The 17,477-nt window shown below is 33.1% G+C and overlaps 3 protein-coding genes across 6 annotated transcripts in view; 2 read left to right on the top strand and 1 right to left on the bottom strand.

The window, feature by feature from the left end:
* Positions 1–736, top strand: part of LOC100262933 (uncharacterized) — an 80,302-nt gene extending 79,566 nt beyond the window's left edge. For both annotated transcript variants that reach the window (XM_010650286.3, XM_010650287.3), the window contains one exon: positions 127–736. In XM_010650286.3, coding sequence (XP_010648588.1) covers positions 127–192 — 66 coding nt within the window. In that variant the 3' untranslated portion in view covers positions 193–736. The remainder of the gene's footprint in view (positions 1–126) is intronic.
* A 1,960-nt stretch (positions 737–2,696) lies between these two features.
* On the top strand, positions 2,697–13,659 carry LOC100242379 (potassium channel KAT3). Its single transcript, XM_003631783.4, has 13 exons — positions 2,697–3,169; positions 4,027–4,242; positions 4,785–4,946; positions 6,807–6,864; positions 6,988–7,305; positions 7,950–8,189; positions 8,410–8,508; positions 8,587–8,619; positions 9,837–10,022; positions 10,367–10,444; positions 11,761–11,836; positions 12,598–12,747; positions 13,251–13,659. The coding sequence occupies exons 1-13, from the start codon at positions 2,994–2,996 to the stop codon at positions 13,352–13,354; spliced, it is 1,896 nt and encodes a 631-aa protein (XP_003631831.1). The 5' UTR covers positions 2,697–2,993; the 3' UTR covers positions 13,355–13,659.
* On the bottom strand, positions 3,705–15,714 carry LOC100268084 (uncharacterized). 3 transcript variants are annotated; one of them, XR_785583.2, is made up of 5 exons: positions 15,416–15,697; positions 13,974–14,025; positions 13,598–13,759; positions 9,301–9,446; positions 3,705–4,189 (listed from the first exon to the last, which is right to left on the bottom strand). XR_785583.2 is itself a non-coding variant. In XM_002281971.4 (4 exons), the coding sequence occupies exons 1-3, from the start codon at positions 15,522–15,524 to the stop codon at positions 13,603–13,605; spliced, it is 318 nt and encodes a 105-aa protein (XP_002282007.1). In that variant the 5' UTR covers positions 15,525–15,714; the 3' UTR covers positions 9,160–9,446; positions 13,598–13,602. The 3 variants fall into 3 exon arrangements, 2 of the variants coding, with proteins under 2 accessions (XP_002282007.1, XP_019074733.1); XM_002281971.4 differs by lacking the exon at positions 3,705–4,189 and having other exon boundaries at positions 9,160–9,446; positions 15,416–15,714; XM_019219188.2 differs by lacking the exons at positions 3,705–4,189; positions 9,301–9,446 and having other exon boundaries at positions 13,452–13,759; positions 15,416–15,702.
* Between the last annotated feature and the right edge of the window lie 1,763 nt (positions 15,715–17,477).

Raw genomic sequence — 17,477 nt, 5'->3', positions numbered from 1 at the left:
TCATATTGCTGATCTTTTATTTTAGTAACGGATATAAACCTCTAGTCTTTTCGTCACATTAGCTTGCAAGAAATCCTTGAATCATTTTTGTGCTTTTTTTTTTTTTTTTTCTCATTTTTGTTGCAGGCATTGCATGCAAATGCACTACCCGTGCTCGACATGTGCAAACAATGGTTGGCTCAGTACATGTAATTTGTTCCCCAAGGAAATGCAGCTATTTCAAATCATTTCCATAAAGATGTAATTCGGTAACCTGGCTGCACATGAAGCAAGTTTTGGAGCTGCCAACCCGGCTTTGCTCAACGAAAATAGAAAGAAATCAGTGGTAACATTATTTCTGCCACTGTGTTCCAACAATCTGTCATTTGGAGCTGCTTTTGATCTTATGAGTTGGCTCAGTTTCATGGATATTGATGTTGTAATTTTTGCCGAAGCTGGGAGGATGTGAAGAGAATACTACTTGAGAAGGACAAATGCTCTCCCCCTCCTGAATTTCTTTTTACTTTCTATAATCTACACCTGTAGACTAAGGGAAAACAACTATATGTTTATTCTTTTGTTGGTTGAATTTGGCCTTGCCTTCAATAATCTAGCTTCTCAATAAACTCTTAAAAGAATTTTCTTCTTTTTTTCCCCCAAAAACATCTTTTTGGGCGGTGATTGTATTGACTACTTCATTGTGTCATCTGGAGATCCTAAAAGATTTGAATAAAATATTAAAATCATGTACACACAATGTCGTGTCTTCTCTCTTTGAAAGCACTTGTATTTGACCCGAAAATGGTAGATGGTATTTCTGTGGGCTTAAGTAGTGAATTTTGACTCTAATGCAACCCTTGTGCTCTTGTTGTTTATTGGAATTTGACGTTGTGATATCCGTCATGTTCATTGCATGTTTTAATATTTTTATTTTTTATTTTAGAAATTAAAAACAAAAAATTGTATCCAAATATTCACTTAAAAGAGAGTATCAGACACCTTATTGTTGGACGCTTGGGGATGAGCAGTCACGAATGGTGGACGTTGATGTATCGAATCTCAAATTCCATAAATCGTCTCACATGCTCTTTCAAAATTTAATTTTTTTTTCTTTTTCCTCTTCTACATACATGAATGAAAAGACATTCGAAAAGCTAATGATTAATTTTTGCTATATTTAATTGAAAGAGTTGATGGTTAAGTTTGCAAATCGAGGATGATGTTTTGGTAAGATGTAATCAGACCATGCCCTCGAACATTGTCACATCTACCCGTGCAAGCTTGTTCTGCCCTTGTCGCTTGTAATTGCATGTATGGCATTATAACATATTCGTCATATCATTTTTTGCATTATCTCTCCCCTCAGTTGACCTTTTAATTAAACATGGCTCTCACGTAGTATATGATGTGATTTACTTGGCTCCCGGGAGTTAACGCTCTTACTTCTTCATACATTCCTAATAATGCTTTATCAAATCTTTGAACCCAATCCTCTTGTGTTTTATGCATCTAAGAGATCAAGGGTATTTTAGGAATATCTTTTAAAATAGTTCTTTAAAAATAATTATTGTAAACAATTTAACAATATTTTCTAAAGCAAGGTTTATTTTGAAACTTTCATATTTTTTAAAAATGAATTTTATACGTACTACTTTATTTTCAATTATTTTTTAAAACAATTCTTAAAAAATTAGTAAAAATAACTAAAACATATTCCCAAATTATGTTATTAAAATGATTTTCTGGTTTTTGATTATTAAACATGTTCTTGTTCTCAAAAACAAAAACTATTTGACCTTGCTTCTCACTTGCCCCCTTCATTTTAAAAGCTATCCACAAATCCACAACCCAAAAAAAAAAAAAAAAAGTCAATTTGATTACCTGGTCTACAGATTTTTAAAGAGAAATAAAAAAAAATTTCAAATTGATCATCCTGTCTCTGTATATATTTGGCAAAATAAAAGTATATTTAAAACATTGTATTATATTGGGTTGGCCGGTTACGGTACTTCCATGAGACTGACCTCTCTCTCTCTCTCTCTCTCTCTCTCCATATATATATATATGAGCAAAGTGCAACATGCATTCCTCCGATTCATTTCCCTTCCTATAAATTTAATTGGCCAATGTCGAAAAGACTATACCGGTACACTTGAAAAGTGAACAAGAATTTCACTACGAACCACTATGTATCAATCAGAATCAACAAGTGCAACCACGGCAGATAAAAAATCCTAGTAAAATTAGTGTTCTAAACTCTTGTTAAGTTATTAGATCACTGACTAAACTGCATACCATCATAAGTATTCTTCTACTTTCAATCGTCGGATATCTCATCCTAACAAACAACATAGCACCCTGTTCATAGTCAATAACCTTTCCAGAAAACTCTTCATCTCGAATGTCTATTAGTTCCGAAGATCAAAGGGTCATCTTGAAAATATAACAATAAAAAATGGGGCATTGATTTCAACGATAATAGTTGTATTTTAAACGGCTATTATCCATAACAAATGGTAAAATAAGAAATCTGGAGCCCCCTAACAAGGAATACCTACCAAGGAATACAATAATTCAACAAGTAGCAGCAGTGATGCCTAATAAACAAGGTTTGAAATCCTGTAGTAAGCTTAGGCGATATCTGATCCGAAGGAGTAGGTGATACAAGAGATCGATGCAGAGGTTCAATAGTCAATGAGCTAGATGTACTAGTTTTTTTTTTTTTTTTTTTTTTGTGCTTAGTTTTCAAATGTAAATTTCTTAAAGTAAACAAGTTGCCTAAAGATCAAGACAAGATTGTATTTTATGCTTTGTCAATGATTCCGATCTAAAATTAATTTATTATGTAAAATAATGTTATATTATACTTGATAGCATGTAGTTCTGAAAGCTCACTGCCACCTTCCCTATATTATTCTAATTAGCTCAAGACACTTGCATAAACAAGAAATTCTCTCTCTCTCTCTCTCTCTCTCTCTCTCTCTCTTTTCTCTATCTGTATTCTCTGGCCAAAGATGTCATCGGAAACAAGGTCACCTCTACCTCTACTGCTCCGACGACACACAAGCAGTGAAAGCAAGAACTTAGCTACGGTTTCTAGCAGTCTCTTGCCAGCATTTGGGACTGTTATAGATGAAGGATATTTACAACTGAAGAAATATACAATCGCTCCCTATGATCGTAGGTATCGGTAAGTATCCTTCTCTTCTCCACATCATTATGGTACACAGTTGAGAACATACAAAATGTAAACATTGACCTGATCTACACATATTTTCTTTCTAGTTTATGAAGCGCTATAATTTTTTCTGCACTAGTGCTTATGTTCTTGTATGAAATTTGTCTCAACTAAGTGTTTTTGTATGTTAAATCTATGTTTAAGTCTCTATCCATAGTCCAAGAGTTGTGTTGTCTTAGAAAAATGACAATGGTACTTGCACTTTACTTTATCACCTGATATTCCACATGTAGCAGAGAGAAGAAATCAAAGCAATCTTTTTGCAGTTTTTCCTAACACAAATCCACCCGCAAACTAAGTATTTTCTTAAAAGAAGAATAAACTTTGTACTTTAATTCCATGATTCAAGTTCAATTGAAAATTCTTATTCTTTTCTATCTTCTCCTGCACATGGTCAAAGAATGCCTAAAGCATTTTGCTTTTGATCAGGTAATCTACCAAGTGGCTCCTTGCTAAAGAAAAAGCAATGGGATATAGCATCACTCTATTCAAGAAAAGACTTCTATTTTCAGAATTCCTTTTTCTGCATCAAGAAATTAGAGAAAAAATAAAATAAGGAGGACAACAAGAAATTTACCTGTCCATAAATGTTTGACTTTGACCTCCATGATAGACGGATCCATCAATAATCCATTATAGTGTGACAGAGTCGTGCACACCTATTGTGACAATGAAAATCAACAACCAAGATGAATACCTACCTTACCTGATTTGGACCAGAAGTGACCCAACACAATTATTTCCATTCCACTGGTCCATCCATCTGGCTTCTCTTGACTTAGTGTAACCACAACTTAGTTTCATTGCAGGTGGTGGCAGACGTTCCTAGTGATACTAGTCATATACTCTGCATGGGCATCTCCATTTGAGCTAGCATTCAAAAAGGTAGCAACTGGGTCACTCATGCCCGTTGATCTGACTGTTGATGCCTTCTTTGCAGCTGATATCATCCTTACCTTTTTTGTCGCTTACCTGGACAAATCAACCTATCTCCTTGTAGATGACCACAAGAAAATAGCAATAAGGTATGCCACTACTCTCCTAAATCATTCCATTTTGTTCAAATCAAATTTGGCCTTAATATGCAACAATCTATCATTGATAAGCATTTCATACAAACATATTCTTCTTTGGTACAATAGACATACTCTTTTCATGTGCATTGGCACATACCATGAACCAGCATGGGCATGCATAAATATAGGGAAAGAACCTAAAATAAGAAGAATAAAAAGAAAACAACAACAAAAATAAAAAATAATATAAGGACAAGAAGCAATAACAATAAGATACCTCCTAAGTTGATCTTATAGGTTACCAAATGATGGCTTTTCTTTCATGCAAGCAAACATGACTTTGCAATTAAGAATCATGAAGGAAGCTTAAAGACACCCAATATCGACAAAAACTATGTAAACATATTTTCTCCTATCACGACCAACATATTTGTTAGATGAGCCTGTAATATACTTTTGCTGATTTCTATTTTGTAATATGATTTTCCTTGAATAATCCAATGCCATATAAGCTAGCTGACAATATTGTTTTTAATTTTTTAATTGTTAAGGTACGCCACAAAATTGTGGCTCCCCATGGACATAGCTTCAACTCTGCCATTTCAGTCTATGTACAGAGTCATCACGGGCAAAATGCACCAAGGGGACATCTTTGGTTTTCTCAACCTGCTGAGACTGTGGCGGCTCAGACGTGTTAGTGAACTCTTCACAAGGTGCATGACCCTTAACATTTGATATCAACATATTAAATAAAACATTTCACAAGGCCAAGAACGTGCCCTTGTGCACCTACACCTTCACTGGCACAATCTAATGCTAACTCTTCGATTTCTTTTTCCCTTTTTCTTTATATATTATGATAAAGGAGAATGATTTCTTAATAATACTTATATATTCACTAGATATATTTACAGTTTATTTATAATGTTTACAATGAAAAAAAGAACAGGAAATTACTTTATTCTAGGCCTAGAATTAATTCACTAAATCAACTACTAATTACAAGAAATAAATCAACCACTAAGCCAGTCCCTAATTACATTAAATCCCAACCTATATAAGTTGTCTAATCTGGCAATTACTGTATCGATTCTCCAACACTCCCCTGCAAGCTGGTGAGTTAAATGTTCTTCATTCATAAATTGTTTGTGATATATTGGAATGGTTGAGCTACAAGTCATTTGGTTAATATGTCAGTCAATTGTCTTTTTGAGGATATATATAAGGGGTGCCTACTAACCCACTATTCAAATTCTCACTGATAAAATGATGATCAACTTCAACATACTTGGTTTTTAGTCATATTGAATTGGACTGTGGGCTACACTGATAGCTGACTTGTTGTCGCAGTAGAGCTTCATAGGGGCTTCCCAACCAACTCTAAGATCATTAAGAATAATTTTTATCCAGAGAAGCTCAATAGTCTATTTGCCATGGCTTGAATTCTTCATTGCAAGTCTTTTGCTCGAGCCTTTTTGCTATTGTATTTAAAGACTAATAGATTACCTTGTTTGGTATTATGAGTTCTAAGCTTTAGTTCATAAATCTGAGTAGGATTTCTTGAATAAGTCTGACAAACGACCTCCTAAATCACCCTTGATGTAGAGAGGAGAATACAAGCTCTATCAATCTTCATCTAGATTGAGTTCCATACCTAAGAATCCTCCTCATCCCAAGCATTGAATTTCAGGTCTTCTTTACTCATCTTTGACCCAAGTAAATGACTCGATTTCCCTTTTTCCTTCAAGTATGTCTTTATCAGCTGTGACCACTCTAGGTATTGCCTCCATTCAATTTAAATGTGATTGGAATTCTTCTGGATTAGAACTGGGTTTTGATTGTTTGTGGCTGTTTGGGTAATAGTGGAAGAGGCATCAAATTTTTCCGCCATCTTGGGGTGATTAGAGATAGGATGAGATTACTGTAATGGGGAAGACACACTAGGAAAAAACAGACACCAAAAAATGGGTGAATGGAAGAGAAATAAAGCTATTGAGCACAAGGCTCTAATACCATAAAAATAAAGAATGATTTCGAAATAATACTTGTATATTCACGAGATATATTTACAACTTATTTATAATGTTTACAATGGGAAAAAGAAAAGGAAATTACTACATTCCAGGCCTAGAATTACTCCACTAAATCAGCCACTGATTACACTGAACTGATTCTCCAACAATATATATATTGGTGTAATTGTAAAACAACAAAGATAATATAATAGTTCAAAATATGAACTCTGAAGGTCACTGAGTAAACATCCCTAGATTAAGGACACAATGACACTATATGCTTTTATATCTGTACATTACACATGAGGCCCAAGCCCAAAGCTCTGGCTATTTTCTCACTTCAAGTTTATTAATGATCTGAAGTATGAGCCCCTTTACCTAACCTGTTGAGTCAAAAAAATTGCTTTCCTATTTCCACTTTCACCTAACAGTTTAAGCCTCAGAATATCCTTGTAGCCATTTTGAAGACGTTTCTGTCACTCAAATAGGCTAGGGAAGGCACAAAATGATGACCACAAGAGCCTGATTTCTCTTCTAACTTAATTTTCTTTTCTCCAGGCTGGAGAAAGACACGCGTTTTAGCTACTTCTGGACAAGATACTGTAAACTAATTTGTGTAAGTATCTAATGAATACTCTAATTGAGGTAAGATGATTATTAGTATTTAAAGAATACTCTACTTGAGGTAAGGTGATTCTTAGTATTGAACTTTCACTTAGTTTTCGTTTATTGGTCACAGGTGACGCTTTTTGCAGTGCACTCAGCAGGTTGCTTTTACTACTGGCTGGCCATCCATCATAAAACATCAAAGAAGACATGGATTGGAGCTCAGATTACGGACTTTGAACACAGAAGCATCTGGCTAGGTTACACCTATTCTATATATTGGTCAATTGTCACCCTCACAACAGTTGGCTATGGAGACTTGCATGCAGAAAATACAGGAGAGAAGGTCTTCAATATATTGTACATGCTATTCAACATTGGCCTCACCGCTTATTTAATTGGAAACATGACCAATCTCATTGTCCACAGTGCTATTCGAACATTTGCCATGGTAATTTCTTTCCACCCATCTCCTTCATTTTTTTCTCTGGAAACCTATTTATTGGGCTTCTCAGTACTAATAAAATCTCTCAAACTGTCAAAACCTCAACTATCAATTAAGTGAACCACTAGCAAGACGAGCACTCAGGAAGAGGCAGTCGAACCAATAAAATCATAAAAAATTGCCTTTGTCTGTCTAGGCCTAAAATAAATGCCTTCTCCAAAAAAAGTCACATTCAAGGAAGTTAGTACCTCCATCTCACATAGCTGCTCGACTACTCAAGGTTTTGAATTTGAATGAATATTCAAAAGTTCAAACTTGTTATTTTCCAAAATAATGAGTCCAATATTACCATGAAATTTCTAAAAGAGAGCACTCTTATTAACATTGTGACCAGTAGACAGTTAATTCCACTGAGGATCATCATGCAGAAACATTATTTGCATTTGACTGTTAATTGATAACTCCTACTCCTGATCACTCTAACATTCTACTTCAAACTGCAAGAATCCTAGCCTGCAATTGACAACATTCACCAGAGAATTCCTAACATTCACAGAAAAATACACCCATCTAATTTTGGTCCCTCCAGACCAAAACATATCTGTCAGGCTATTTTAAGTCCTTTTGTTGTCTGGATGGTGGTTTTGCAGAGGGATGCAATCAATGAGATTTTGCGATATGCAAGCAAGAATCGACTTCCAGAAGGCTTGAAAGAGCAAATGTTGGCACACATGCAACTCAAGTTCAAGACAGCTGAATTGCAGCAAGAAGAAGTGCTAGAGGACCTGCCCAAGGCAATAAGATCCAGCATAGCTCAGCATCTTTTCCATAAAACTGTTGAAAAGGCCTATCTTTTCAAAGGGATCTCTGATGACCTTGTCACCCAGTTGGTAAAGAATTTTCCTTACCTCTTCATCACGATATAAAGATTTTTTCCCCCATGCTGAAGCAACATTAATTGCAATAACCAAAAAGGTTAAAGACTGGACGGTAACCATAAATATGGAAGATAATGACTACCAGAAAGAGAAAAAGTAGTCTTGTAGTAAAAGTATGCGGTTTCTTAAAGATTATTATCCCAGCAGTAGCTCATGGCCTTTCTTCTCACAGGTATCAGAGATAAAAGCAGAATATTTTCCTCCTAAGGTTGATATCATCTTACAAAATGAGATACCTACAGATTTCTACATTATAGCAGCAGGAGCAATGGTATAGCATCTTTCTCTTTCTTAAATATTTATCCTATGTCATCCCAGATGCAAAATCTGAATGTATCCGAAACTGCAGGATGTGCTGATATACAAGAATGGCACAGAGCAGGTATGTTTGAATAGTTTTTTATTTAGACAAAGAGCATTTCTTAGTAGCATATTGTATATTTCCAAACAAGGGTGAGTATATCAGCAGATATTGCACTAGTAAGGGAAGTATTATACAGACCTTAAGATAGTAGTCTGGTTGTTACTTTGCAAATGAAATTCCAAGTCAGAGATGGCAACTTCCACTTCATAAAAAGGAAATATATTTCCTATATCGTGGATGCCAAGTGGTCAAGATATCAACATGACATGGCAAACAATAAAACATGAGAAAAGATGTTTGTATCTATAAGACATCAATACATCCCATACGAGCAAACTACTTAACAAACTTGACCTGTTTGATATATATAACCAAAGACTTCTATTGCGGACCATACTACCTTAAGTCTATAAAAAAGGGCAATGAAAACACAACAAACTAGGTATTAGTGTATAACTGTGATGCGACCTATCAAAAAAAAGTGTGTAACTGTGATTCTGAATATGAGCCTCATTGTATGCTGGTTACTAAATCAATATGTTTTCAACTCAAGACATCTGTAGCATTAAAAACAAAGTATCAGTTCAATTAACTTTGAAAATATAAAGGGGAAGTTTATATTTTGTAAACTGCCAAACAAAGAGTCCATTCGATAAGGGATGATTATAAGAAAATATATCTACATAGAGTAATCTCCACCTGATGAAAGAGTAACCATCTCTTGGATTGAAGCATACAAGATTATATGTAACAGTCTGGTGACAACTTCTACAGTATCAGTGAGATGATGCAGCATTAAATCCAAGCAAAAATAGATTGCTGTCCTTTGGAATTTAAACAACATCCTGCATTAACAAGTTAACAAAAAGTTAAAAAAAAATTGCAGTAAACCATGTCGGGAAGGAGGAATATATTCATATAGCACTATTACATAAATGGTAAAACAGAAATCATGTAATATATCCCAAAAACGAAAAAAAAAAAAACTAAATACATAATCACTGACTGTTGACTAAGGGGCAGCATCCATGCTGTCAGTCCACAAAAGTGAATTTAAGACATGAGCTTTGTCAATGCAATCTTCTACAATGGCACAACTGTCGGTTTTAAATCTTTTAAATTAATAAAAGATGGATACTAACATAATAAAACTGGAGATGAAGAAACATTGAAAAACCAAAGTTTATTTGTCGTTCTTAATACATTAACCAAGTTCCTTTCTTCTTCTTTTTCAGTTTTTGACCAAACAAGGACCTGCAGAGATGGCAGGAGAAATTGGAGTGATTTTCAACATCCCACAACCTTTTACAGTGAGAACTAAGAGACTTTCCCAGGTCATCCGGATAAGTCATCATCATTTCAAGCAAATAGTGCAGCAACAGAACGAAGATGGAAAGACAATCATCTTGAATTTTGTTCAGGTTTGATAATCTTCAAATTTCACAATGAATTAACGTTTTATCTCATTATCGTCCCATTTTTATCAGTCAAAATTTTTCTACTGGGAAAATTAAATGAGATTAAGAGCCTGTTTGGGACTGATTCCAGGAGGGTTAAGAAACAAAACTGAAATGATCTTTTCCACAGAGAGAATTTAATCCCCATATGATTTATAATAAGCTAATCAACCAGGATTTTCCAGCTACAGTGTTTTCCATTAAATAGAAAAAGTAAGTAAACAGTCAATTAGTCAATTTCATTTCAGGAATATTTTCAACTCACTGTAATGCAAATGTATTTGACTTATTGACTCTTCCATGCTCAGTATTTGAGGAGTTTAAAGCAAGAGCTGCAGCAAGAAATACCATTTCTAACAGAATTGTTGGGTGACATGAACATAGAGGTAATTTTCATCTTGGATCAGAATCTATTTATCCCATGGTTTAAAATGTCTGCAGGAAATTTCAAGCCCTTGGGAACTGAAATTTATATTTGCAGAATAAAAGAAAGTTTCTATCTAACAAAATGCTTTTGTGTTCGAAGAGAAACTTGAAAAAAGGGAAAAAGTTAATGCACAACAATAATATTTATTTAGAATTTAGAATTTATCTAAACATGTTTGAAGCATAATCTAGAGGATAATCCAATCATAAACAATCAAATAAATAAGATAAGTTTACAAGAAATTTATAGCTATTACACTAACTAAATAAAGAGACAACAATAAAATGTTTCACACATCTCACTTAATCAAGAAAAATAAAAACTCTAATATTTTAAGTCTGACAGCTTAAAGACTGTGTAATGATCCTGCAGGTTTTCACATGATCACTTTTAGTTGTAAAATGTCCCTGATAAAAGAAAAGTACAAGACAGAATAGTTCGACCATGTTTTGTCCTGCACATGTGAAAGAATAGATGCATTTTTTCTTGGAAAGTTTGCTAATTTTGATCAATATGAGCCATATTATTGTTTAAAAAAACAAATAAAAAGGGAACATAATTACTAATCATGGTTTGATTCATTTTTTTTTTTTTTTTTTGATATAATCATGGTTTGATTCATGCTTACTGAGATGATAATTTATGCTTGTACATCTACGGTAGCAATTGAACAAGTGCTAGAATAGTGTCTAAAAACATCACCATAAACATGCACAAATGCTTTGCTCAAGGTTCTTCAAGAATGTTGTTGAACAACCAATTTCCTAAAAGTTTAATTTGGGCCCACAATGTATATCATGCTCTTCAATATCCTCCCTCACATGTAGTCTTTATTTTTAGGCTTCCACGTGGGCTTCATACATTGGGTAAATAAACATACGGTGGTGAGGTTTGAACACTTGACCTCCCGCTAAACAAGCTCTGATGCCATGTTGAACAACCAATTTTCTTAAAAGCTTAAACTTGTTGGATTTGGGCCCACAATGTATATCATGCTCTTCAACAAATATCATCCATAAATTGCTCTACAAAGTGACAGAAATGGGCATTCCTTCTAATAAAATTCTGAAGGTTCATAATGAAAAGGGTATTATGCATTTGGAAAGATTTCTTATCACACCTTCTGGGTACAATGTACTCCTAAAGATCTGTGGACACCTATATCTCTCTATCATTACAATGATATATTGTACTGTCACAAATTTGAGTCATGCTCTACTCATTGATGGTCAGGTTAAACTTAAGCTAATGTTCTTTATTGTGTGTTGTTTGCAGCATGTGGAATCAAGTCAGGAACCACAAAATACAGAAACATTAAGATCGGATAATGATGAAGGCGCACATATTGAAGGTTGGTGAGCTCAAACCTCACTGGCTCATGCCTAACCTCTATTGACATACACATATATATAGGTTAACTGGGTAAATTTTATGAGATAAAAGTAATAAGCGGTTTTGGCCCAAAATTAGATAATATTCCACATATTACAATTCAAAAATACAGCCAAAGCCATTCTTTTTTGTAAAAACCTTAACAGACCAATTGACAACCCCTGGATCAATGACGACCAAAAAAAGAAAGCAACTTTCACTGATTCAATAGTTCCAACCCCAAAACAAGTGAATTTTTCCTCTGTTTAGTTGGAATTGGAGTCCTCTGTTATATATGGAAGTGAAGTTTCCTGGATCAAGCAAATGAAACAAAGTGTAGGGCCTAGATTTCAATCATGAACATAGATAATTTGATTTACCTATATTTCCAGTATTTTACTTTGCTGCTCAACAAGGGAAGTCCATTTTCATCTATGATTCAAAAATACTTGAACACACTCAAGGTAAACCACATGAGCATGCACCCCCAAAAAGACATAAGAAAAACCAAAAATAAAGGAATGAGTATGTTTTACAAATTGGTATTCTTTGGTTTTCATTCCTTCTTAAACCTCTATATTCTACACCTGCACATGTTTTTGCCAACTTCACAGAACATAAATTTTCTTGTGCAAAAGATGAGGATTATTTAGCTATTTGTCAAATTTATAGGATAATTTGTGCTAGATCATTTAGCTATTTGACAAATTTATAGGGATAATTTATGCCATCTTTCTGCAGGAACACCAACTTCTTATCCATTATCAAGCACACTCCCAATGAGGGTGGTAATCCATGGGCATCATCCAAATGAAAATACAACAGACAGCAGTACAATGGGAAAAGTGATACATTTGACCGACTCGATAGAGGACCTTTTGGAATTAGCAGGTATTACACCATTGCTAGAGGGATACCTCCAAAAGTTTCTTAACATTTCTTTCTAATTTAAATGCACACACACACACACACATATATGAGCCTAAAGAGAAAACAAATGATTCCAAACTACCAAATACCACTGTCTATTATCTTTTCTGTTTTATTATAAAATAAGAGGCATTAACACAACAAATGATAGATAAAAATAAAAGGCCAAGATTGCAAGGTTGATTATAGAAGGCCCGGAAGTTCCAAATATTGCCTAGTTATATTGAACCCAATGTTTGTCAAATTTACATTAGTTACTGATATAACTGAGTTAGCAAGCATTTCCTTTTAGAATTTGAGTTTTCAACCCTAACCTTCAGAAAATTTACTTCTTCACTGAGAATATAATCCTCTATGCTTCACTTTCAAGTTTTACATTGAATGAGTAGAAAAAAAAAAAAAAAAACACAGGAAGAATTGGAGAATGTTAATAATTCTCAAACTTGTCACATTGGTGGATGCAGAGAAAAAGTTTGGCAAAAGGGGAAACACAATTCTCATGGCAAACGGCTCACAAGTGGAAGAATTGAATGCTCTAAGAGAGAACGACCACTTGTATATCTTTTGAGAATGGGAATGATATTTGAAGCGATATCAGCCTATATATTCCATTGGTTAGTTCAACTCATAATTTGCACTTTTAAAAGTTGAAGATGCATGATAAGTAATATTAAGGGAAACATCACTAGCTGTAAATTTTGATAATATTATAAGCTCTTATTACATGTCTGTAAGAACTATGAATAATCCTCTAAGCCTCATATTTGGTTAGAGCAGTGACGACTAGCAATAGAAAATTGTAAGCTCTTACAGCTTTTATCTGCTATCACTGTTGTTGAGCATATCTAAAACAGTATAAGCAGCTTTCTCAAAGTGTTCCTTCTCTTCCTCTAAGAGTTTCTTCTTCTCAAGAGCAGAGTCCTTGCACTTCTCTATCTCTTCCATTACTTCAGCAGAATTTTGATCAACTTCACTGTGAAGAATTATCAAGGAAGAGATGATGGATAATGGAAGATAAAGATCAGCAAAACAGGATAAGAAAGTGAATATACACTTAAGATTTTTTTCCCCTCTGAAACAGGAGAAGCTTTCAGCAAAGGCTCATGCCCTATCTCCATTGGTTAATGGTTATTAAGTCAAGGCTGAGAAGCAACTATTTCTAAAGTTGATGCATATTATCAGCTTACTTTATCATCTTAAGCATGTTCTCCATTGCTGCTTGCACTTGCTGTGACAAACCTGGACTCGTTAAAAAGAAATAGAATTGCCTTAAACCGAATGATCATCAAAATCAAAATGATACAGCATATGCAATCAAAGTCCAATTACGAACAAAAAAATTTCAGAAACTATCTACAGGACCAGAATCCTTGAGATGATTATAGGTTTGACAACAAGAGGAAATAGTACAGAAAGAATGGAAACTCTAGGACAACTGGTGAAAAGACATATATAATTGTTTAAAGAGGTTAACATGTGTCATCATCAGGTTTACTTGACTGTCCAAAGAGCTCCAACTATTCAGGTGATCACAGTTTTGATTATGTAATAAATCATTGTGAAAATCATACCATGAACATTGAATCTTCAAAAATTTGATGTAGAAAGTAAAACTACAGAAATGGTTGTGAAATTACTTAACCATGACAGAAATACAAAACTTTCACCCAATTAGATGGAAAATACTAAGAGAATGAACAACAGGGGACCCATTTGGCAATGTTTTTGAAAACAATTTTTGAGAAGATTTCTTATATACAGGTTCTCAATTGTTTTCATAACAAAATTATGTTCAGAAACTCAAACATGAAAAACAGCTTTCTTGGCTTATTTGCCATGAAGGTACCATACATGTGTGTACAATATAAAAGTTCCCAAAATATTTTTTATTTTTTCAATTGTTATTGAGAACACTCTGGAAAAAAAAAAAAGAATCACATCAAATTTTGCTTAAGAAATAATTTGTTGTCGGAAGAAAGTCTCAAAAAATGGTTTCCGGTCAGATACTTGTCAAACATGCTTTTTCAGTTAGAAATTTGTTTCCAATAACAGTTTCCAAACAAGGCAAAAAAATTTTGATACTGCAAATTCATAGATAATTGTGAAAAGTGGACAATTAAAACCTAATTGCAATAGAAATCACAGAACTCACCTAACTTAGTTCAAATTATATTGCAAAAATAGATTGTATGTTGAAGTAACAAAGATCAATTCATATTATCACATTATCATGCAAGAACAAGTATTCAAATCTTATATCAGAACCAAAAGTTTTTATTCATTTGAAGGAACCACATGCATGCAAAAAAAAAAAAAAAGAAAGAAAATAGTGACAGAAACACACGAAATTTCATGTGATTAATAAAATTTATAAACAAAATATTGAGATTACTGATTCTATGAAAACGTACAAATAATTGTGAAAATGATAAGAACAAAATCCTAACGGTAGCAATGGAGATACGTTAAACCACGCAATTCTCAATCATTGAATGCATAATTTAAAAAATAAAAAATAAAATAACAAACACTATTGCAATCGAGAGAGAACAGATTTCGGATCACATTTGAATAATTTGAAAGAAGCGCGTATGAATATAAGCATATAAAGAGGGGAAAGAGAGAGAACCATAGATGAGAGAAGAGAGCTGCGAATCGAGTTCTGGAGGAGGAAGAAGAAGTTGAAGATCTGTGGATGATGGTGACGTCGCCGCTGTCGTAGATTTTGAAGCTTCCATACCACAATTTGAGACCGTAGATTTAGCAGAATCGAGAGAGAGTCAGTCCCTGGTAGCTTGGCGCGGTGTTTCGGGGGTTTTGAGCGCGATAAAATGCCGAAAACACCCCTAGTCAGTATTTCCGGACCGGATCTGGACCGGTTCAAACTGGAACAAGAGGATTCGTTTGGGAGCGAAGATTAGGGCTTTGTTTGGTGACTAATTGTTATTTAATTTTCATATTTATTTTTCCCTTTTTATTTTACTTTGTATTCTTACAAATTATGTTCACTTCTCGTTTCATTATAACTTTTTGGAGTGAAATTGGGTTTTTTTTTTTTTTTGTATTTGATAGTTTATTAAATTGTTTTTAACGGCGGGTTATATTTAATTTTGATTTTAATTTTTTTTTAATATTTATTATCATAAATTATAATTAGGACAAAAAATGTCAAATAATAATAAAGGGAGATCACGAAGGTAACTATAAAATATTATGATAAAAAAATAAAATAAAAATATAGATTTAATAATAAGTTAATTATTTTTACTTATTACTTAAAGTTATTAAATAATTTTACCAAACATACTTAATTTGCTTTAATTATTTAAATTAAGTTATTAAATTATTTTAAATTATTAAGTTGACTTTCAAAACATTCACTTAATTAATTTATTGCCATAAGGAAGTTTATATTTTCTTTTAGTGATAAAACCAATATGACTTAATAAGATATTTTAAATTGTAGCCCATAAATGTAAAACACTCGTTAATTACTTTTTGAATCATTTAAATTCTTATTTTTTATTTTTTAAAAAAAATTGCTACACAAAAATATTAAAATTAATGATTTTGTTTTACTATTTAATTTTTTTTTAAATAAATGTTTTTGATAATTTTTATAAAATCTAACCTTTTTTCTATATTTAACCAAATTTAAAAAGTTGTAATAAAGATAGTTAACGTGGTTATTAAAAAAATTAATTCAGGTTAAATTTATGTTACAAAGATTGATAAAAAATCGATATATCAAACATATTTATATTCAATTGAAATCCATTGATAACATATTGAGTATGGGATATGTTGATGAATCATATAAAACTTTGTCACCCTTAATACGACGTGACATAATCAATATACAAAATATCGTATAATTAACTCACCCAGCTTCAAAGTTGAAGGATGTAACCTACCATGATGGTACACAATACCCACGCATACACTTGACGATCATTTTATCCTATGTATAATTTTATTTAATTTAAATAATTAAAAAAAATTAGACTTAGCAACATCAATAAAATAAATTTTCAAGTTGAAACACTTATAATATAAAGTGCAAACTTTATAGAATCTATAAGTTCACCATGTTAGGTCCAATGTCCAATCATAATTCAATGTGTCTCTCTCACAATCTTAATCAAAATTTCAATCACCCATAAATAAAAATATATACTATATAGTTTTAAAATAAAGTTTCATATACATGATTTTTGAGGTCATTCAAATCTGGAAGATCTCTCTACTGTTTCTTCTAGGGGAGACCACTGTGGATCAAAATGAAATAAAACAAGATATCTAAATTCCTTACCCAATGGAATTTTTTGGTAGATGTGAGTGGAGAGTGGGGAACATATACATATATATTTGGAAAAAATAAAAATAAAATAATGACATTTATTCCATGTCTGGTAGCTGAGGAGCAGTTGGGAGTGTTCACATCCTGGAAGGGAGGTCCAAATTACTAATTCCACTCCTCTTGATGCTTGTTCAGAATTTGGTCTCATGTGATTGAAGCCACTTCAATGCATGAGACAAAGGGGTGGTTGAGTTCTCTTTTTCACTTTAGATCCCTCCTTTTTCCTTTTCAGAAATGCCTTTATTTATTTATTTTTTGAATATTTGTTTGCATGATTAATTAGTTCACATACCTGCTATATATGTTTTTTTTTCATAAAATTTTATAAAAA

The sequence above is a fragment of the Vitis vinifera genome, chromosome 4 (genome assembly GCF_030704535.1).
Source record: "Vitis vinifera cultivar Pinot Noir 40024 chromosome 4, ASM3070453v1".
In the NCBI taxonomy this organism is placed as follows: domain Eukaryota; kingdom Viridiplantae; phylum Streptophyta; class Magnoliopsida; order Vitales; family Vitaceae; genus Vitis; species Vitis vinifera.
Note: the sequence above shows the minus strand (reverse complement) of the source record. Positions and strands in the feature narration are given on the sequence as shown.

Bases quoted from the DNA above. Each gene is read 5' to 3' on its own strand.
- LOC100242379 (XM_003631783.4), top strand. From the start codon at position 2,994: ATGTCATCGGAAACAAGGTCACCTCTACCTCTACTGCTCCGACGACAC. The intron at 4,947-6,806 runs GTGCATGACCCT...TCTTTTCTCCAG, and splicing joins GTTAGTGAACTCTTCACAAG to GCTGGAGAAAGACACGCGTT. The intron at 12,748-13,250 runs GTATTACACCAT...TGGTGGATGCAG, and splicing joins GGACCTTTTGGAATTAGCAG to AGAAAAAGTTTGGCAAAAGG.
- LOC100268084 (XM_002281971.4), bottom strand. From the start codon at position 15,524: ATGGAAGCTTCAAAATCTACGACAGCGGCGACGTCACCATCATCCACA. The intron at 14,026-15,415 runs GTTCTCTCTCTT...TAACGAGTCCAG, and splicing joins GCTCTCTTCTCTCATCTATG to GTTTGTCACAGCAAGTGCAA. The intron at 13,760-13,973 runs GTAAGCTGATAA...AATTCTTCACAG, and splicing joins AACATGCTTAAGATGATAAA to TGAAGTTGATCAAAATTCTG.